Raw genomic sequence first — 23707 nt, forward strand, 5'->3', positions numbered from 1 at the left:
TTTTGTTATGATTTGTAAAAATTGTATTAGAATTGTGACTGTTCTATTAGAGTAGTGACTGCTCTAGAGTATCTTGATCTTTGCACAAAAATTCTAAATTTATTTGCCTCACTTTCTTTTGTGTCCAGTTTAGCTATAGCTTACATTTATAACTGTTGTCTTCTATTTGCCCATTGGCTTTCTATACTTCTGAATACAGTGTGAATGCATGATTCTAGTTTCTGGTATCAATATAGTACTGTAGGTCCAAGGAGGGCAAGAGAAGGGCCAAGGGGGGCACAGCACCCCTTGGCCCTCCCTCAGATCCGCCTATGGTATGAGCCGATTATAGGCACTAGCTTACAGAGAACTGAAGCTGTGTACTTTCATTGCTTGTCAGTTTACTGGGAACTGTTGAAGTGGCAACTCCCTGAAGCTAAGTTGGCTTCAAAAGTGAAAATCTATAATGCAGCCATGGATTAGCATGTACAGTACAATGTTGTGTTAGACCTCTGACCAGATGACCTTTACCTTTTGTTTGTGAGTGGTTGAGTGGGGAAAAGAAGTGTTTGTTTGTGAGTGGTTGGGTGGGGAAAAGAAGTATAGCTGTGTGACACTGATGTAGTTTGTGTAGTACATGTAATGTGACGTTTCCTTGACTGACTGGCTAGTCATTTGATACAGGACATTGTGTTGGTGGGGTTGATCGATGGTGACCTTGTTGAGAGGTTCCTTAACCTCCAATGAGACAAAATGGAGGACGTGATGAAGAATATGAAAGTGTGTACACACCCACCACACCTGTTCACCTGTGAAGATTGAGATACTTTAATAGAGCAGTCATAAATACTCTAATAAAGCAGTCTACTGCAGCTCACATTTTTTCCGAGTCATTACTAGAGAATAATTTGGTATAGCCCAAAGATAAGGCTGCAACACAATTTGACCAAACACAATGTAAACTTTCCACTAAGTATTTTCAACTTCAGCGACCCAGGATTAGAAATTAAAAAGCAACCTGCAGTCTACAAATACATCCGCTATAATGAGGTGGTCTTATTAATGAGACCATGAAGTACACCTTAGCTATGTTTGGGACCTACTTGACATGGTCACTATAATGAGGTGGTCTTATTAATGAGGTCATGAAGTACACCTTAGCTATGTTTGGGACCTACTTGACATGGTCACTATATTGAGGTGGTCTTATTAATGAGGTCATGAAGTACACCTTAGCTGTGTTTGGGACCTACTTGGCATGGTCACTATAATGAGGTGGTCTTATTAATGAGGTGATGAAGTACACCTTAGCTATGTTTGGGACCTACTTGACATGGTCACTATAATGAAGTGGTCTTATTAATGAGGTCATAAAGTACACCTTAGCTGTGTTTGGGACCTACTTGACATGGTCACTGTAATGAGGTGGTCTTATTAATGAGGTCATGAAGTGCACCTTACTATATGACTCCCCTCAGATGCATGCTGTTAGCATCTTACATGTATGCTCAGATAAATGCCCTCTCCTCGTAAACGCCTCTATTAAAACCTTATTATTGTTGAAGGGAAATCGAGGGAATAACCCTGACCCCTGACCTTTTATTGTAGAGAGTGAAACCTGGCATCTTTGCACCATTGTAATTGAGCGAGACCAGTGAGTGCCAGTCCATTATGGAACACTCCGTCTTAGCTCTTCCTATAGAGCTACTGGTTGTCATCGTAAAGTATTTATCATCACGTGACAGAGTGAAGCTACAGTACGTTTCACAGCGACTACGAATTGTCAGCGAAACACCGTCACCATGGCGTGAATATGTGTGGGATTATTACGACACTCGCGAGGAGCTTTGTGTGAAGAATGTGTTGCAGAGATGTGGAGAATATATCACAGAACGACTAGCCTTTCCTGGATGCTTAACCCCAAAGTTAGATGAGATATTACAATGGCAGTGGTTATTGAACCGAAAGTCGGGTCAATAACGCAGGGGCTATTGGAAGTATGCCAAGGTGTGCTTGTGGCATCAAAGGAACCAGACATTTATCTACATCTATTTATTGTACTTTAACAGTTTGACCATTATCAAACTGAAGGAAGCAAGTTCTGGCGTTCTGGCTCACTAGAGGAGGATGGGGGTTAGAGTTAAGTGTGGACGAAATCAGTGTGGCCAGGAGTGCAGCAGAGGCTGTGTCTATTAACGTAAGTAGCTACATACATCAGTAATTCTACGACAAATGTTTAAAATTATACAGTTCTACTTGATTGTGGACAAATGTGTTGGAATACGTGAGATTAAAAGGCTCAATGAATATTACCTGCTGTGATGATGTAGATTATTCATAATAAAGTAGCTATGTAGTTATGATTTATTATTAGCATAATGTAACACCGTATCTCGGCTTGCCCATGTTTGGGTCATTAGCCTCAATCATTTTGACAATGTTGAGCATTTTGTGGGTGTCTGCCCCCACTTTACCTTCAGGCTGGCTACGCCACTGTATGTTTGTATATTAATTCTGGATGAGGTGTTTGACAATGAATTTATTAAATTTATGTCTCTCAAGGTATACTGGGATACCTGTACAAATAGAATATCTGTCATTTTCTATCACTTGGTGTAGTAATTCCTACTGGGTGCTCTAATCTAAAGTTCTCACAGTCAGTATTGAGAACCAAAATTCTAGAAATGACCTATACATCTACAGTAGAGGCAATAGGTGTAGGGATAAATGTAGCAATGAAACTGACACAGTATAGCTTCTTGAAGTATGTAGGCTAACCGAAACACATGCCATTCTGGGGTACAAGCAGCATTGTGATTTTAAAGGTATAATGGATTCTCTGTGAATAAAGCAGTTCACACATGAATTACTTGATGATTAGAAAACAGTTGTAAGTCCTCAAGATAATGAATCTTGGTACAGAATTGCAATCACAGGAGGTTGGTCACACGTCATAACCCTATGACATGTGATTACATAACCAAGTATTGTTCCTGACGTTAAACAGCTAGGAATGCAACACGTTGTACTAAGAAAGTTTGTAAGGGGACTAAGGGCTCTGGAACGCTCTGGTATGTGCATATAATTTGTCCTTCAGAATATTAAGAGGTGTCAAAGTTAATATAGGTATGCAATAATCTTGATTATAAAGATATCGCATATGATAAGTTTATTTATCTAAATAGTAAACTTCCTTAATTATACTTGTATACCTAATGGTGTAGGCACCTCCTAGGCGTTCCAACTCTCCTGCCACTTGGCGTAGTGTTAAAACTAATATAACATCTTTTATATATACTATTCAAATTGTAATTTGCTCACTTTACTGGTTACATTAATGGCGAATAACTAAAAATAAATATTTGTTTCAATTTTCTATATACATTAGATAATTGCGATAAGTTAAAAGGAAATATTGAGATATGTCTAAGTTTGTCATCACACACCACTAATGTTCACCTGAGATCACAAGATGAATGATGCATGACCAACCTCGTCTGATTTGCAGCACTGTATGTATGCAGTTAAAGCTGTCATCAAATGTTCAAAGTCCACTGAAAGAGTGCAGTGACATGCAACATAGAGTAAATAACATTATTATTTGTACCACCACTTGATTCATTACAACTGCACTTTTTCCATATACTTTGCATGTAGTGCTGGAATGCTTTATATGTAGCTTGCATTAATAACACTTTCAATTTCAAACTCTGGGATGATGGACTAATATTATTGAATTAATGAATCAGAGAATTAAGAAGGCTTGTTCAGGATTGTAGAACACAGGTTTCAAACTTATTTATATATGTGACTGGATTTAGCAAAATCAACCATATGGGCACAAAAGCCAAAAATGAGATAACACCAGCATGAAGTTGCTGCACTATCAGGCTAACAATTTCCACATCAAACTCTTGTCGAGTCTGCTTTTGGTGGACTGTTCTCTGATGGCCTGTATAACCACACCAGACGTCTGTACAGGTCTGTGAACAACATGGAAGTGCTTTGGGGGGTTCATACACTCTGGACAGATGAGCAGGGAGCTGTGTGTGATGTATGTCTGTTTTGTGAGATTTCAGTCTATTTCCTGCCTCTGATAGGCTGTTTTGTGGTCTGGTGCCTTCAATTGCCATTCTCGTACATTTTGTAGTCTATCTCTTGCCCGCCCCTCCACCCCTTTTGAGGACTCGTGATACAGCAACACTGGTGAAAAAACCTATCTAAAATGGTGGGAAACTCTACAGGGATTACCTTGGCCATGCACTAGCTACTCTTAAAGGTTGTGAATTGCTCCATCTTTGCTGAAAAATCCATACGTGTAGCTGCCAAGGCTGGTGAGTAACAAAGCTTTAAATTATTAAAATACGTTTTTCTCTGAATCAACAATGCGCCCATAAGGGTGATTTTCCAAAATCCAGTCACATATATTTACCAAGATGAGTATATTGATTGTGCTTCTGAAGCATCTGTTCCAGTGGCATTGGTGCATCATGGAAGTACAAGACACACAGTGTCAATGCCATAAGATGATAAATTTGTCTTTGAACAATCATATTTGTACAATGTATCATCCATGCAGTGATTGACAAAAGTATTACTGAACTAAGCAGTGTTATTAAGCTAAATTAAAATCATAGCTTCTTTTACTAAACAAATCAACCAATATATTTTACGATAATGTGGTGAATAATATACAAAGGAATATGAACATTCCAGACATTCTCAGCTGTATACAAGCGATTGCAAGAAATATCATTGCACTAACATATAATTAAAGCCAGTACTTTGTCAGTCAGCAAGGCAGCTATGCATGGATAAGTGTTAAAAGGCATGCTCCATTTCTATAATAATAAGTCACAAACATGATGGCACATGAGATATTTAGCAATACATTTTAATGCATAAACTGACATGTATAATACAATGTAGTATAGCCAGGTCAGTCGAGAGCCACCTCAGCCCACCCTGGCCTATTTAAATCATTCAAACACAATAACTTGCAGTAGAGAACCCGAGATCTTAGAACCTGATGTGGATGAACTCACAACTTTGTCCACCATGAATGTGACGGCAAATGATTTCCTAAGGAGTATTATTACATAAGTGGAGAATCAGCTTCAAGGTTCAATCATCTTGTATCCTGCAATTAAATTGATGGTTGATGTGATTATTGAATAGAAGACTAGAGAGTCTTATCTATATAGATTTGTTAATACTCCATTCCCATAATGTTTACTATTTTTGGATTTGGCTCTTAGTCCTCATAAAAGTCAACCTGGTAAGTATTACGTGACTGGGCATTGTTGAACCAACTTTTGTTTCAGTGCTAATTGCCTTTTATGGTATCTGCCACATGTAACCGGCTGAGCAAAAATCCGACTAGTTTACATTTTCTTGAGTAATTTCTTTAATGCTTAGGGGAAAAGCCAGCTGCAGTAAGCTATTAAATTTTCAACCTGTTGAATATAGTTGAACTTATAGTGATATATATAGAGAGTAGGAACAGCAAAACCATCATTTAGTAAAGTGACCATAATTTATATTTAATCAATAAGTCACTAGTGCAACAGTTTATGGGGTTAGGACTTGACTCTGCATTTACCATGAACTGGCAGATCCACCAAGGAATAGTTTTCAACCTAAATCTACCCATGTTTGCAAGAAGGCTGTTCAAGCTTGGAAATGAGGACAAAAAGGTTACGTTTTATAACATACAGGCTAACACAATGGCATATCACTTATCAATTTGTGCCTTGCTCCGCTGTTTACTGAAGCAACTACAATCGCAACATGCATTTTTTTTTTTGAAGAATGCATTGTTTACCCAACATATTTATTACAAAAAATGCAAACTAGTCAAACTTTTGTATATCAGGCTAATAGAGAAAACATTTTAGGTATTATTATTATTGTTTATCTGATTTGTCAAAAGAGACAGGGTGACACCAAAAGGCAGGGCCTGTATAAGGGTGTTTCCCTAGAAGATACAAAACTAAAAACGGAAGGGACAAATACAGAGAAAACACAGCTACAAAAACCAAAAAAGAACACATACACATATAAATTAATTACAACAAAACAGTTTATACGCAGCTTGGCGAAACTTAGACGAGCTGAGATCAAATACATCACACAGTAGAGTGTTCCATAAAAAAAACAGTGTTCACAAAGACAGAGTGTCTATAAGAGTTGATAGAAGACTGTAGTGGAACAAGGGAGAGAGGATGCGCTCGGGTACAAGATGTATTGAAATTACAGTAATTTGATAGCTTCAAAGAATCGTACCTACCTTTTATGATGTCATAAAGCATAGCCACGCTCAAATAATTCCTTCGAGATGACAGTGTTGGCCAGTGTATCTCTTGTAGACAAGCATTAGAAGATTTATTCCAACACTTATGTAATGGTGACCAACGAGGATATTGAACTGACATTGAACAGTGGATATTGAACTGACATTTAGCTAGCTATTGTATCACACAGAAATTCATTGACAAGCACCTTAACTGAACATGCAAACACCACATGTGCACCAATCCAAACCAGTACCATACAATACTGCTCCATTAGTCACCGTACATGTCTCGGTACACAAAACACTTACGTTCTGTTGTGCTAGACCAGCTGCTGACTGGCTCCTTAACAACTGTCTTCCAGTCCTGCTCCATGAATACAGGAATATTTTACAAGGCTATTCTTGAGCCTTTCCACTATACCCTTGTACTTAGCATTCCCTGGAGTCTCTGATGTATTATAACTGAGCAGCTACAAACAGCCCTATCAGTGGCCAGGCTTCTTGACTAGCAACATTCTAACTTCTCTACTTTGTAATTCTTGATGTGACCATCCATGGTTCCACTGGATTTCCTGATGCACAAGTGGAGGAGCCTCATGTCGAGTCCCACAATCAAATTCATGGAACGATGAAGTGCACGAATCACGTGATTATTAAAGTAGACTAGATTCAATGATCATCCATTCTATAGTGTTTGTTTTGCTGTTTGGAATTATCTGCATGGCCCTTCTTATAGCCCGTATAAGTCAATTCCGTGGGTTTCACGTGACTGTCGGTTCAATAGCCCCGGTGTTATTGAACCGACTTTCGGTTCAGCATAGATCCTTTAACCACTGCCTATTACAATACTGCAATAATGTAAGACATGTTAGTCTACCAGTAGTAATGACATTGAGTCCTGATCAACTAGCACAAGTAGGAGATGCTATACAACGAATGGAACATTTACACACGCTAGATGTTGGTTGGGATGGTGATAACATCAAACCATTACTATTGATTGGATCAAAATTGCAAGAACTAACATTATATGTAAGAAAGTGTATGCGGTTAACATATGATGAACTATTGGATGAATGGATGAGTGTGGGGTTTAGGCCATCAAAGTTAAATATTGTGTTTACAATACATCCCATGATTGTGGTTCAAAAGTTACTACAAAAGTGGCAATATTGGAACTCAAAAATACCAGCAAATCACAATGCTTGGCTTAAAATTTACTCACGTCTTAGAACATCATTAAACCTTTCTCCAATTCTACCAACTTTCCAGCTACAGTTTGGCCAAGCAGCTGTACTTCCATTGGTGCAAGTTAAACAATGCAATACACTAGGATTGAATTATTTACGATTGACTGATTGTTACAGTGATGGTATGGTATACAAGGCAACTATACCATATCAAGTATTCCAATAAATCGCACTATTGAAAGTCTTGAATTTATTACCCATATTAGCCTTCTGCGGCGTATCTCTTTCCTTCCCAGTCATTTAGAGAAACTTGCCGTTGCATGCCCTAATCTCCAGCAAATTATTCTAAGGGGTAGCCATCAATGTTTAACAAGCCTACAAGGTCTACGTATGATTGCCAGTCACTGTCACAACTTGACAGGACTAGACATATCTGGAATATCCACATTGGAAAGTCAAATTCAGTTATGGGAAATATTAAGTGATATGAAACTGACCCACCTTGCAGTAGATTTTTGTGTTATTAGCCCACTTTCGGGAGATGTAGTTCTTAAGAAGACATTAGTTTTCTTGTTTCAGAAATGTTCAAGTTTGATAGCATTAGAATATTGGTGCAAGTCAAGCATTTGTGGAAATTGCAAAAAGGCACCTGTTGAAAATTGTTCACTTTTATCACATTTTCCATCACTTCAGTATTGTAAAATTGCCAGGCACTATTCAACTTCAATACAAGATATTATCACAAGCTGTAAGAAACTTAAATATTGTATTCTTTGTGAGGTTCCTACTATGAACTGTCCTCCCCTAATACTCTCTACTTCACACAGTGTTACTTTACAGCAGTTGTACATTGATTCACCAGACACTATTGCTCCAGATACTTTTATGAGTTCAATTTCAGCTCATGGTAGATTGGTACATGTGTTTCTGTCTGTAGCATCAGTATCTGTTGTGGGTATTAGTGTGTTAATAGAAAACTCTTCCAAACTGATGACGTTCCAATTAAAGTATCTAGAATTATGTAACGTGTATAATGTAAAACTATCAATACTTGAATTCTCAAAGTATGAAATTATCTTGAAGCAAAAGTTTCCTCACAGAAAGCTATTCCACAGAGGTGGTTATAAGATGTTACAACGAAGTGCTTGTCGTAAGAAATCCTCATTATTGGATATTTCATTTATGGAACAAACAGATGTCTATTATTTGTTTGATGCTGTATATGGCATATGATTAGAGTTGCAGTGTACATGTTATTATGTGATATTTAAAATACACTATATTTCTGAACAAATGTATACATACACATAGGATACAAACGCATGAAACATGTACATATATAGGATGCAGTAAAATATGCACAACTGCAGTGCTGGATTTATATATACTACTATAGGGAGAAGAGAAGTGCAATTCTCAGGGGTATATCCAGACTTGGAGGAACAAAGGTACAGGTGGCCACAATTGGCCACAAGAAAAGTGAAAATACTATGGAGCAGTTGCACAGATGATATCCATGCAGGTAAGGCACCTATTCTAATCAGTTGCTGACTTAGAATACATTACAGTTAGAGATGTATCATGAAGATCTTCATGATTTTAAAAACCTGAGGCAAATATAATGTAAACCATGCAACAATCATCTTCAATGGCTATAGTATGAGGCATAGTCATTTTGCAGATCAGTAATCATTGGTGAGATATACAATGCTGCTCAGCACATTAGTGAGGTGTGTTGTTTGTTGTCTTCTTCAAATGGAGATATGCAGATACCTATATATCTGTGTGGAGGTCTCTGATCACGTGGTCTAACCATTTTAGACAACCTCTTGAGAGGTTTCTAAGAAATTTTAAGGATTTCATTAATCATCTCATGGGTTTTATGCATACCATTTTAACTATTGTCAGGCTCCTTTGGCACACATGCCTAGACTGCATATCATGTTGCTGGAGATCAAGTCACCACTCAGTCTGGTATTTTTTCTGTATTCTTTCTCAGTGTATAAGCTACATAATATGTTTCTGGCTCCCTGTATTCACAGACTTTTAGCTTTGAGCCTTCTCACAGGGATATACAGCATTCACAGAATGCATGAACTTGAAACATCAAATTTATAGACTAAATGGTTTTGTTTCATGTATATACTAATATAACTACTCATGTGGAGACATGCAGAGATGTGATTAACTTTATGATATATAGGCATAGCCCTAATTAGCTATGGAGTATTTAATCAATCATAATGTGTTCCTGGCTAGGTCAGTAATTGCTAGCACCATAAATATTCAAGGTTTGTATATATCACTGCATGGACTGGACTAATAGACTGGACTGGTGGACTGGACTACTGGACTCAGGTTTTTTTCCACTTTTGCAAAATAATGGACAACTGGCTTTTGTTTGTTATATAGAATATGCTAATCTTATGTAGTTAGACCACTCCCACCTCTACACACACAAAAGAAAGCAGTGTAGCCATGCCAGAATATGTCAGCTGCAGGGTATATGGATTACCTACCAATGGATGGAATAGCAAGACAGTCACTTAATTTTGCTGACTCGAAGACCATTACTTGTATATATTAGGATTCGTGGTTATTATATAGCTAAACATGTACTGTACAATTTATACTCCATGATAAGAAGAATGGTAGTCATGCATGCTTGACTCTCTGGAGATCATGCCATGAAAGAAATGTTTGACTGTGAAACAGATAAGTATACATTGGCATACATAGTTAAAAGCTGTCTCTTTCAAGATTGATTGGAAAATGGCCAAAATTAATGATGCCTGCTCATTGTGCTAATTGTGCTAAAATGCACAAGTAGCACAAAGTAGCTAGACAGGTCTACCTACATTATAACTACAACCAATTGCCCAAATATGTGCTTAAAAGACAAAAAAAAAAAAACTTGTGTCCAGTAGTCCAGCCCATGCCAGTGATTGTATACAAGTACAGTAGGCTCTAATATGGGTGTATCCATTCACTGGACTGGATTACTGGACAAGACTACTGGATTCAGATTTTTTTTGTTGTTTTCTTATGTTTTTATCACTAAACTTAACTAAAAAGTGTTTTAGAAACTGACACCATTCACCACGAGACATAAAACTTGTACATTAATCACAAAAAAATGCAATAAAACATTAGTGTAGTTTGCTATCAAAAATAATTTGCCTACTGCTAGCATGTTTCGTTAACACTGCTAATGCATCTGTCTGTCTTCTCTAGCATTCTTTTGTAAAATAACACACCATACATGTACAGTGTATATACGTTTTACGCCATGCAATTACATTATGTTACTGTAACATAAAAATCACCCATGGCCTGCGCATTCACTTCGGCTATGCTGGCTCTTTGGTTTATGATGTTTGTAAATAGCAACGACTGTGCAGTGGTACATATTAAGCTTCCCAATGCATGCACTTTCAAACAGGAAGGTAAGGTTACAAAATAATGCAGTGAGTGTAACAAGAGTAAATTAAAACCAATGTCATACCATTAAATAGACCACCAAAACTATAGCACTTTTTCAAACATACTCAATAAAGCATTAATAAAAAAAGAATACACTGTATGTGCATGCCTGTTTTTTTTTTGTTTTTTTTTCATTTTATTTTTGATATGACAATGAGAGCCTCAGTAGCCCCATAATCATTTTAGTGGTTGAAAAAGGAGTTTGTGCATGGTTGAAAAAATGTGTTTGAGCAAATTTTATGTGAGTTCAGTAGCCCAATTCAGTAATCCAGTCCAGTGGTCCAGTCCAGTGAATGGATACACCCCCAGGCCTCTAATATCTATGCTGGTATTACTGTGCATGGTTACCCTTTTTAAATACTGGACAAATATTATTAGCTGATAGCCAATCACTTGGTAGTGAGCTGTTAATTCAATAAAGATCACTTGTAGAAATTGCCTGAACCTTAAGCTCCATGTCTCACGAGTCTGCAAGAAAATTAAATGACTTACTGTTTGTATATTATTTGCTGTCATAGGAATGTTCTTGGTTCCAAATACTGCAACTTTTGACTGAAGCACTTGTCCTTTCTCATCTTAACCATTCTCTTCCAGTTTGGGGCACTTCACTACATACTCAATCATTACAAAGACTCAAGAAGATGCAGAATAGGGCAGTGAATCTTTATAGGAATTTGTACAAATATGCATTCACATCTCAGAAAACTACCAGCGTCTTCGGCGGACTCTTTCATACAGTATCAATCTTTATGCATCGCCAGTTTCATGGAATGTGATGTATAGTGTATACCACTGAATGTGTTGGACAGCCCACCCTTTGAAATCTGCTTCATTTATTTATTAAAGATTTTGCTGCAGTTACAGTATGTGGCTAAATACATATATTACAAAAAGAAAAAATGATTATATACTGCAGTTGGTTTCTATTGATTGACTGATTGATTGATTTATAAATTACCCTCTAACATAAATCTTTGCCAGAGCAGCATACAATACTGACAAATTATCACAAATACAGATAGCTATATAGCTAACAAGTACAAAATTTAACACATGGATACAAAAATACAAAACAAAACAAATGCAACAACTTTAAGGTAAATATTACAAAGATGATTGAACAAATTACATGAAAACAGAAAAGAACGACTGTAGTTAATAGCATGCTTACAGCATTAATTATCAACTAAAGTATTAATATACTTACAATTCCAGCCTCTTGTACTGGTTCATCTCTACGCCTCTCAGCTTCCTCAGCCATTCTTTCAATTTCTTCCTTTTTTCTTTGAGTCTCTAATTTCTGCTGCTCTTGCCTTTCCTTTCTCTCCTGTTCTAGTTTCTCCATACGTTCCTGAATATTATAATAACAAGTAAACGAAAAAATTTGGAATTTTCAACTAGAGTAGGGACCATAGCACATTGATAAAAAGTACTGAAACAAGTTGGAGTAGTCCATGATAGTAAAACAGTAAGTGTTATATCCCTACTGTGCTCAAGATACCATAACGGAAATGCACAGTAGGAATATAGCTAACACTTCTTATTGTTTTACTGTGATTTAATATCATGGACTACTCCAACTTGTTTCAGTACTTTTTATCGATGTGCTATGGTCCCTATTCTAGTTGAAAATTCCAAATTTTTTTCGTGTACTTGTTTGTTAACTTTTTTGTAAATAATTCTATTATGACTGATGAACCCACATCTGAAATGGTGCCGCACGCCCCAGCTATATCAATTATCGTCTGAAAAGTGAAGTATCCATTACGCTTCGTTGTCAGCTATGTTCAACCCATTACACAGCATTTCGAATCAAGAACTTTCCCAGAAGCACCTCTACAATCTACGCATACCAAAAGAAATGGTGCCACGCCCTAATTTTATTAATTATCATCTGAAAGGTGAAGTATCCATTATGCTTCGCTGTCTACTATGTTCAACCCGTTACACAGCAATACGAATCAAGAACTGTTTGAAAAGCACCTCTGCAATCAAAATAGCCACTATGAAAAATACGGATGATTTCCGTTTCAAAGGGAAGCCATCACGTGCTCGCACCAAATCGACACCTTTCCCTGTCAGCAAAGATGAATGGGACACAAAGGAGAACACTGGTAAGTCCATGAAGAATGCATTGTACATACTGCGGTATGGCAAAAGGCACCTGTCGGGCTAAAGCGACATCGAACAGTGAAAAAATCAAGCCCATAGCCTTAGCCGCTATCGAGTTACGCTTGTCTGAAGGCATCAGTCAGTCAGTTACTTACTTACTTACTCAGTCAGTCAGTCAGTAGAAAATTCCGTCGAATAAAATACAAAATTTAAATTCCGTAGCAACTTGTTGAAAGCGTTTCAGTTCAATCTGAAAACTTGTTTGGGCTTAGCTTTACCTCACCAATACTGCCTCATCATCGTAAGGGAAAATCAAGGCTGGTTTTTGGGTGATATTTTTTTGTGGGCCATGCCTACTCCTTTGTGGTCCCTACTATACAGTTACTATTGTACTGTATTATTGTTAGAATTGTAGTTGTAGGTGTACCTTGTGCAGTCGTTCTGCTTTCTTTTTAGTCTCTGCTTCAGCCATTTGTTTCCTTATTCTCTCTTCTAGTTCACGACGTATCCTCTCAGCCTCCTCACGTCGACGTTTCTATAAATTGTAGAACATGTATTGGACACAATGTTGCATTAGAGTAAACTCAAATTTTATTATTCACTCTTGGTATAAAATACTTACCTCTTCACGTATTTCTCTAACTTTGCAAATAGCAAGAACTTTTCTAAAGCCACATTGTATCGTAATGATGCAGCTCAGCCTCCTTTTAAATGCCCTTCTTGTTAACATTCCTTGACAGTGTGTTTGGAATAACTGAATGCGTCTCCTCATGGTACGGTAATTTCTGGTTAGTTTTCGAGCCCTCCAAGTGGCTTGTAGGCGAGCAAACCCAAGTTTCATCTGTCATGTAACAGTAGTACTATATATATATATATATAACATACTATGTTATGGCTGTGTAACCTTTCTGTATCTTTTCATTGCTAAGCGCCTTCGAGTGTATTGCTGAAAAACTATGGTAGCTTTCTTCAGCTTCTTGAATTTCATTCTTTGGAAGTAGCCATGGACAACTCTCTGGATAATTATAACTTTCTTTGTTAAAGCCATTTCTCTGAGCTCCTCTAGATACTGATCATCAGCATCCTATGTACCACCATGCTGTGACTTCCAACAGTTATGTGTAAAATATATTAGTACATACAAGTAATGTCTTCGTGTTACCATCCATGGTGATTGGAAACATCAGTGGCTTTTTAGACTTGGTGGCCTATAAATACTCCTATAAAACAGTCACCATACATTATCCTGTAGTATTACTTGTAGCTCTAGCCATGAAGGAGGTTGATGCCTTGGCACAGTTCTTCTCAATCTTTCCTCACAATAAGGAGCATATCCAGGAGGACCTTCCATGATGAAGCATCGGAGATATTTGATAAACTACATTAGGACACTTATTATAATAAACATGTAAAGAATCATTAACATCTTATTGTAATAGCCAAGCTTACAGCTCAGGGGCATGATTGGGAAAATATTGGGCAGCCCAGAACTTGGCTGAGTGAAGTGCCTGACCAAATTAGTGCACAGTTTCTGCATTAATGACGTATCTCATCACCACAGCTATTAAGTAGTGAGCATCATTCTGGTTAAGCAGCTTCACTGCGCCCAATTTCCCCAAACTCAAAGTTATGCACACACAATAACCACATTGCACACGCAGATGGGTGAATCCAGTAGGATCCCCACATGTGATAAGCTAAATCCAGCATCACACACATAATGAGCACGTCGAGCAGTACACATGCATTGAGCATGACAAGCATTACACGTACACTGAGCATGACGGGCAGTACACATACACTGAGCATGACAAGCAGTACACATACAACGAATCTATCTAGCAATACACATACACTGAACATGATGAGCAGTAGACAAACAACGAGCATATCAAGACATACAGTGAGCATACAGTGAGCATATCTAGCAGCACACATACAATATTGAGCAGTACACATATACGATGAGCATATCTAGCTGTACGCATAAGATGAGCATGTTGACCAGTATTTAGTGTCAGTCGTTAAATAAAGAACCCCAAACCACCAGCCAGTTGTTTCAAGCTGATAATGTTCACTTGTCAACCGCCGTCCAATGATGGTGGTTGTTTTGGTAGTTGTGCAGGGTTCCATGGTTCTCCTATACAGTTTTGTAATAGGACCATTGATATGATCAGCCACAAATTGTGGCTTCCAATTGCATGAGGCTTGGGGGCAAAATACCTGGGGGGTTCCCAACTTTGAAGCCACAGGGATTTCTAAGGCCATAGAAAGGCTACAGCCTTTCCCACCAAGCCGCACATATATATATATAGGAACCCCACACTGTACCACTGTACCCAATAACCAGAACACTGATTCCTGCATTGATAAAAAGAGATAGGACATAACCTATAAGAATGAAGTATTGTGCATGATGACATAATAGAGGATTCAAGAACCTGAGTCTCAGGTAGTGAATATCTATTCCTCACTAGGCCACCAACAGTAGGCAATGAAGTATCTATCCCTATCAAGGGGGAATCATGAACTAGCTGGGCCATGACGGAAAACAATAGACGAGTGTTGCAACTATCCATGTACTGTGCGTATAGGGGGAAATTGGTTTGATGAGGGGGTTAATGCAGTGAAGACAGGAAATCCATGTAATCGTGTGTATTGTGTTGTAAGCACTGTGCAATAATCTCAATGGTGGACAGTTTATCCTGGGTAATGTGCGTGCTCGTATCCCAGTCAATAATCTCAAACAAAGATACGTAGGTATGGTTCAGTCCTTATATCTGTTTGTATCAATGTGGTACACCCATTAGGACAATATATTAGCAATGTACTTATATGCTGAGGTAATATCATAAGAGGTATAAACCCGACGTTTAGTAACATTATTTAGAGTGTATGTGATATTTTAAGCAGTCAGCTACAGAGAATGTACTGATACAGTGGTGACTGTCAACTGAATAATAACAGAAACTTAAAATAACTACACCTTTATAAGGTACAACCAATTGTGCTAAGATCTTCTACTTGAGGTCGTACTCTGTGCCACTCTGTATTATGTACACGTTGATGACGAATACTCCGTGGTGCCCAATAACATTAACTGTGTGCAACAGTGTTACAGCCTTTTCCTGTTGGCATTGCATAGTGTTAAATAGTAGCACATAATGTGTCAATTGTTGACCATATATACTTTGCATACCCAATTGCCCCCAGAATTCTACATTGGGCGTACACATGCCAGCTGGAGTGCTTGTCAGTGATACAGACTGGTAATGGTGATAATTACTGAGCATGTATCAATACTTAAAGAGTGCATGTATGTGCATTTTTATTTTATTTTTTGGTTTATTGGCATGAAACTAGGAGAACATGTTGAATAGGCCCTGCCAGTGTCAGATTGCAGGTATCGATGTGTAGTGTTAGGTATTTATGTAGGTACATATGGATGACGTTTATGCATCGATTATGGCAGTCTCACTTTTGTATACAACTGTATGTGCATGCATCCCATCTGGGTATACAATGTATGTGTTACACGTACACTGAGCATGATGGGCAGTACACATACACTGAGCATGACAAACAGTACACATATAACGAGCATGACAAGCAGTACACATACAACGAATCTATCTAACAATACACATACACTGAGCATGATGAGCAGTATAGACATACAATGAGCATGTCAAGCAGTACAAATGTATTGAGCAATACACTGAGCATGACGAGCAGTAGACAAACAACGAGCATATCAAGACATACAGTGAGCATACAGTGAGCATATCGAGCAGCACACATACAATATTGAGCAGTACACATATACGATGAGCATATCTAGCAGTACACATAAGATGAGCATGTTGAGCAGTATGCATACAATGAGCCTACCTATATCTAGCAGCACACATACAGAATGAGCATATTGAGCAGTACATATACAATGAGCAGGGCTAACATACCATTATGAGGATCTGAGATTAACCTTCAGAGGCTGCTTTATTCCCACTGGAAATGTTGGCATGGGCACGAAGTGCTGGTACTGATTGTAACGTCTTTGGAGAGTAGTGTATGCATAGTTGGTAAGCATTGCTGTTCCATCTCCCAAGGACTTTGATGAGCCAATTTGGTATGCCTGCTGCAGCAGCAGTAGTTGCTGCACCACTTCTAAAACTGTGACTAGAGTAGTTCTGCTGGCTTTAGCTCGTGTCCTGCAGAAGGCGACGAACGGCATTTGTGAGCTGCTGTTTGTTTAATGGGGAAAATCTGCCACCTTTAAAAACTGCTGAATTGTACTGAGGTTGAGGACTGCCTCAACATATAGCTGTAGTGCTCTGACAGGGCAGGTAGATGTGCCACTATCATGAATGGTGATTGTATGGCCACAACGGAAGAGGTCTGTCTTAGACTGCTCAATGAAAATTGTATACTTATTGCCAACTAGTTGCACATGCTGCCAGGTTAGGGATGGGGTTGCAAATTTACTGGCTCTCAAGAACCCATAAAAAGCCATGCCCAGAGCAGACATTTTTCAAGGGGAGAGAAAGAAGAGTCGAGGCAGAGTCGTGATTTTAATGTTTGGAGGACACTGATGGTAATGGGTAGGCGGGTGCAAGTTGATACTCCTTGTGACCTCTTGATTCCTGTGCAGAGCAGGTGAAGCAGTTCATTTTTCGTTGGGTCTTCAAAGCCTCTCTCTAGGTGTTCCAGATGGATGCCAGCAAGGTATACTTTGATGGTTTTATACAATACCAGGCAAGCCATATAGCAGCAGAAGTATCATAGTTTGAGTGATGAGGCTGGGAAGGCTACAGTAGCGTATTGAGCACAGAATTGATGAATTGCTTTGACTCCAGCTTGATATGTTCTCCTGGTTGATGCAGCAACCCTAAGGATTGATAGTGGCTGAGGAGTCCCTTGAGAGCTGGTTCGGCTATGCACAGATGGTATCTGGGTTGTTGGCTGCTTCCGGATCAAGTCTGTGAAAACGTTGTACCTGGAAACGGGAGAGAGCATCAGCAATGCAATTGTTAGTGCCATCAATGTGAGTAACTATGATAGGTATGTTGTGTTGTGTTGCACAGAAATAAAGCATGCGGACAAGGGCCATAACTTGCGAGCAATCTGTGGAACCTTTTTTCCACATGTCTACAATTGCGTGGTTGTCACAATGCACTAATACTTTCTTTTGAGGCCAATGGTGGCCCCAAGTGTTTACTGCTGATGCTATGGCAAATAGCTCCTTCCATGCAATGTCTCTGCCTATTTGGTCGGGTGACCAGTGTGCTTGGAGCCAACGTCCAGACCAGTAAGCCCCCAGCCAAGGGTGCTGGAAGCGTCCGTATACAGAGACATTGATGGGGAGGTGGACCAGCTGCTCTCTAGGATGTATGATGTTCCACTCCAGGTGGGGAGAAAGGCCAGCCACCAATTGAGATCTAAGTGTGCATCTGTACATAAGTGGAGGCAGTGATGCATTCATGATACTGTGCAGCTAAGGTCTATCAAGCGGCAGAGGAAGATTCTACCAGCTGAGATTACTTTGCATGTGAAGGACAGCTGCAAAGGAACTACTACAAGGGAAAGTAGTTGATATTAGGGAAAGTAGTAGCTGCAGTAGTAGTAGCTACTCTCCCTAGTAGCTGCTCTCTATCAACTACTAGGGAAAGTAGTTGATATTTGGTGCATTTGTCCTTTCACCTAAGCAACTAAATTGATAAAATAAGGTCTGCCTTTCTTTCTGGTGAGATACCGGCAGTCATGCCCTCAGTATCTATGACAATCTCCAGAAACGTGAGTCTGGTTGAGGGTCCATCAACTGTAAAGGTCTTAACAGGAGCATTGATGGTTGTGCAGAGTGAAAGCATTGCTTGCAGGTTGTTTGAGCATTCTGTTGAGCCAGGTGAGCCGGCAGTAAAGAAATCATCCAGGTAATGTAGAAGCACACCATGGTTGTGTTGGAGGGACCAGTGAATAGCATCAGCTAGTTGGTTAAAGAGGAAGGGGGCAGATCGGAGACCAAATGGGAGACAGGTATCGATGTAAAATTGGTCACGCCATTTAATTCCAAGGAGGTTCCAGTCCTGTGGCCTCACTGGGATGAGGCGGAGCACATTCTTGAGATCTATCTTGGCCATTAAAGTACCCCTTCCTAACACGCATACTATTGCAAATGGATTGTCCACCGAGCAGTAAGATAGCGTATAGTCCTGCAAATTGATGGAATCATTGATGCTGGAGCCATAAGGAACAGATAAGTGGTAAATTGCACACCAGCCCCCATCATGCTTGGGGACCAAGCCCAGTCCTGAACAACAGAAGTTCGGGAGCGGAGGGGTTCTGAAAGGACCCAAAATGCAACCTGCTTGATACTCTGCGGCGATGTTAATATCTAGTATGTCTGGTTGCTGGGATGCGGAGGTGAGGTTGTTGCTAAAATGTGTAAAGTGTGGTCCGGTGTAACTGATGTCACAGCCGTGTTGAAGATTGTAAATAAGAGCTTGCACATATGTTTGATTGGGGTGAGATAAGAGTTCCCTAATGGAGATTATGAATGTTGATTGGGGTTCTGTGTACCTTATGTATTGTAATAAGATTCTGTAGTTGCTGTGATAGGTGCTCTGTAGGGGAGCATGGTGACTTTGGGGGATTAGTGAATGGTATGTGTGTAGGCTGGAGAGCTTTTGTGCCCAATGAGTGTGTATTAGTTCGAGAGTGCATGAATATGTAGGAGTTATGTCCCAAAGTGCTAGTATAAGGGGTGTGTACGTGGTGTAAGTCTTCCATGGATGAGTTGTATTCTAAATGTTCAATGTATGATGCGGTGTGGCCACCGTATACACTGCTACTGCATGAGGTGTGTTGTAAAAGTTTAGTGTGTGTGTACCCTATAAATTCAGTGCATGGAGTGTGTTCCAAAGTTGTAGTGTATGTTGTGTATGCATGGCCAGGCATGGCCTCTCTGTTTGTGGGTAACTGGTCTCCTGTCTGGACAGAAGACGCGGCGGTGGTGGCCCTTGCAAGACAAGCAGATGTGCTAATAGGTGCATGCGTTTCTTGAGCACTGTCCGTTGTTATAGTCACCGCATAATGCAAGTCCGGGTTCTCTGCGATTAGGTGGTCTAGTGCGTTGCAAGCTGTCGCGAAAGGGCAAGTAAGGGCAGTTGTCTGGGAAATGGTTCTTGGCACCACAATAGGGACATGGCCAACGTTGTGTGTTAGTATTAGTAGCGCTGGTAACAGTTTCATGCCATAAGTCTGGGAGGAATTGATGCCACCTAAGGTAAGGGTTGGAGGCAGTCATGGTGCGAATTGGCCGTCATACCTGAGCCAAGCCTTTAAGGGAAGGGATTGGCTGGCAGAGGTGATAATTCTCTGGTAGCCAACCAGCTGAAGGGCACGCGCAGGGTTGTGTGTGAGAATAACTGTCAGGTAGGTGTTCCATGCCTGCATCCACATGGGAAATGAGGATATGGGTTGAGGTTTGTGCGTGCTGTGTTGTGTGTGTAGTATCAACAAATGATGTCTTGTCGAGCAGTACAGAGAAATCAACATACTCACCTCTGAGAATTTGTTGCTGCAGTTGGGTTGGTACTGGCACTGACAGTTGCTGGGCTGTGTAGTAGGGTAGCTGTAGTTGTTGGAGCTGTTGTGGTTGCAGCTGTACAGGTTGTAGTTGGTGCTGTAATTGCAGCAGTGATGGCTGTGTTAACTGTAGGTGTGGCTGTACTTGTTGCAGTTGGGGCTGTCTTTGCTGTAGCTGTGGCTGCCCCTACTGCAGTTGTGGTTGTACTTGGTTCAGTTGCAGCTGTACCTGCTGCGGTTGTGGCTGTAGTTGCTGCAGTTGTGGTTGTACCATATAGCGGGTTTTTACTGCATCTATAATTTATTAAAAGCGCGACACAAATTTCCGTGAATGCAGCTATCCATGAAAATAAATTCTACTGATTTTTATTTTATTTCAATTACTAGAAATACATTGAAGCTTGAAAGAGGAAATGGAAGCATTGTTAAGCAGTTTTATACATGGCTACTGTGTTTATAAAAACATGTTGGACTCCTGTCATTGGCGAGGAACTTACTTGCATTTAAAAGTGAGGATGTGTACTGCTGCGTAATGACTCAACAGTAGTGGGGCACTTACTGCGCGCCCTCTCAAGGATATGCAGTTTGTTTTCATTTCATTGTGGCACATTAATACGTATCGCGAAGACACAAAGGTTGAAAACACACGAGATAAAATAAGCACGAATTTAATTACTGCGGCTAGCCACTGTTCGCGAAAATAAAGTCTTCGTGGTAAAAACCCGCTATGCGGTACTTGCTGCAGTTGCGACTGTACCTGCTGCAGTTGTGGCTGCACTTCTATAAGTAGTCTGGCAAATGAACTGATCGAACAGTTTCGCAAGCTCTGAAGGGGTGGCTGCTGCAATAGGCGACGAGTAGACGATCTACCGAGGCAGCGATGACTGTTGGGCTGCTGTATTTGATGATGAGGAGACGACCTGCTGCGGCAGCAAGGATCGTTTGGAGGTAGGAGCTCCTTGCTGTTGCGGCATGGGGTGGGTTCCTTGTTGTTGTGAAATGGGCCACTGGTGCAACATTGGAACTCCATCTTGCAGCTGGGACGTAGACAATGGATTGGGATTCTGCTGCTGCAACTCCGTGCTGGAGTCTTGCGGTGCGTGAATGGCATTGTATAGCCGTTGAGACATTGCCACTTTTGTTCCAGTTGTGACCAGATGGCAAGAAACCAGGTGCAGACATAGCACTTCTGCCGTCAGCCTGGTTAGTTGGGTGATAGTGGCCTGTGTTAGGTCCTGATCAACTGAAGAACTGGATTTCTTCGACTTCTTCGATGTTTTTGGCATGATGGGCTGCTATTTTTGGCATGATGGGCTGCTAATAGAGCTGGATAGAATCTGTGACTCCAATACTTTTGTCTGTGCCTTGAGTTGAGTACGTACATGCATAGCTATAAATAGCAACGGTGCATGGTGCACATGACCCATTGTCCCCTTTTACCTCCCATTACAGTCAATAATGTTAACTTTTATTTACAGAGTAAACAACATTATGACTGGTGAACCTGTGCATACCGCATCAAAAGAAAGGATGGCACCAGAATTAATGTTTTCATCTGAACGTGCACCCCAGCTATCAAAACCTGCTTTGAAAGTGCAGTGGCCATTACTCTTCACTTTCAGCTATTTTCGGTCCGTTACACAGCACTACAGACAAAAAACAGTAGAAGAAGTGCCTCTGCAACAATCCAGTCACCACGAAAATATGACAATTCGTGCACCCCCAACTATCACTTATTGCCTTGAAAGTGCAGCGGCCATTGCACTTCACTTTCAGCTATGTTCAGCCCATTACACAGCATTACAAACAAAGAACAGTGTTAGAAATCATCTCTGCAATCAGTCCAGTCACCACAGACAATATGGATAATTCCCATTTATAAACGTACTGTAGGGAAGCCATGCATTGCGTTACTGCGAATCGATACCTTGGGCTGTCAACAAAAAGAAATGGGACACAAAGGAGGACAAAGGTAAGTCATAATGCATGCATTGTACATACTGCGGTATGCCAAAAGGCATGTCTTGGGACGAAGCGATGTTGAACAGTGAAAAAATCAAACCCATAGCCTTAGCCTTAGCCATTATCGAGTTACACTTGTCTGAATGTATCAGGCAGGCAGGCAGGCAGGCAGTTAGTCAGTAGAAATTTCCATTGAATAATTTTTTTTTAATTTCATAACAATTTATTGGAAGCCTTTAGGATCATACTGAAGGCGCTTTTGGGCTTGGTTATACCTAACTAATACTGCCAAGGTGCCAGGATGGAGTTGTGAAGCTGGTTTTTGGGTGAATTGTTTGGCTAGGAAAACCCAAATCTCCATGATCCCTAATATACAGTACTACCATACTGTATGATTACAAAGAACGGACTTTGTTAAGAGAAAGGCGATAAAGAAAGCCAAGAGGTGGTAATGAATTTCTGCAGATTTTCTGTTGGGAGTCATAATAAATTCCTCCAGAAATTGATTTGCACAGTGACTATACTGAAAATAAACTACAGACACTTACATTTGCAGCCACAACTTACATTTGCAGCCACAACTTCCATTTGCATTAAGTCTACAGTGTTGAAATTTGGCTCAAAATATTCACTATGAATCCAATGAAGGTATACGCCTTGTAATCATTTATGCATATACGTATTATGGCAGTTTTATTGAAAAGATACAATGATTTTATTTAGGTATATCGCATCAAAAACAAACACATGTAACATGCACAATTGGGGGCTATAGAAATGAGACAAAGATTTTCAAACTGACTATGAGCAGGTGAATTAGACAGTGCATAGCTTTAAAATTTTGAGATATGTATCCTTGAGTAATGGCTTGGTTAGAACTTACTTTTTTTTTTTGTAGCATGTACCTAAATTTGTTATTTCTCAAAATGCATGCTTGTGTGAACTAGCAGGTTTCCCTGAGACAGTCACATATAGCTGACTACATATATTCAAGGATATATGTGACCAGATTTTACAGAACCGATCCAAATCGCACATCAGGCAAAATCAAACTAACACCACCAGTGGATAGCTACACCATCGTACTACAAGTTTTGACCCT

At 39.7% G+C, this 23707-nt stretch overlaps 1 protein-coding gene and 1 long non-coding RNA gene across 7 annotated transcripts in view; one reads left to right on the forward strand and one right to left on the reverse strand.

Moving 5' to 3' along the window:
• The first annotated feature begins 656 nt into the window (after positions 1 to 656).
• On the forward strand, positions 657 to 11636 carry LOC136241057 (uncharacterized). Of its 2 annotated transcripts, XR_010694125.1 has the most exons (5): positions 657 to 1986; positions 2049 to 2176; positions 8861 to 8986; positions 9033 to 9194; positions 11466 to 11636. It is a non-coding gene; the product is annotated as an uncharacterized lncRNA (long non-coding RNA). The 2 variants fall into 2 exon arrangements; XR_010694124.1 differs by lacking the exons at positions 8861 to 8986; positions 9033 to 9194; positions 11466 to 11636 and adding an exon at positions 2230 to 2511.
• Positions 11637 to 11805: 169 nt separating this feature from the next.
• The window catches only part of LOC136241284 (uncharacterized), a 29943-nt gene continuing 18041 nt past the window's right edge, over positions 11806 to 23707 (reverse strand). For 3 of the 5 annotated variants that reach the window (XM_066032480.1, XM_066032479.1, XM_066032482.1), the window contains 6 exons: positions 14318 to 14437; positions 14202 to 14267; positions 13964 to 14143; positions 13682 to 13900; positions 13487 to 13594; positions 11806 to 12298 (listed from right to left, as the gene is read on the reverse strand). In XM_066032480.1, the coding sequence (XP_065888552.1) occupies positions 12134 to 12298; positions 13487 to 13594; positions 13682 to 13900; positions 13964 to 14143; positions 14202 to 14267; positions 14318 to 14437 (858 nt within the window). In that variant the 3' untranslated portion in view covers positions 11806 to 12133. Of the gene's footprint in view, positions 12299 to 13486; positions 13595 to 13681; positions 13920 to 13944; positions 14144 to 14201; positions 14268 to 14317; positions 14438 to 23707 lie in introns of those variants that run through there. The other 2 variants (XR_010694241.1, XM_066032481.1) reach the window with 2 other exon arrangements.

The sequence above is a fragment of the Dysidea avara genome, chromosome 12 (assembly GCF_963678975.1).
Source record: "Dysidea avara chromosome 12, odDysAvar1.4, whole genome shotgun sequence".
NCBI lineage: Eukaryota > Metazoa > Porifera > Demospongiae > Dictyoceratida > Dysideidae > Dysidea > Dysidea avara.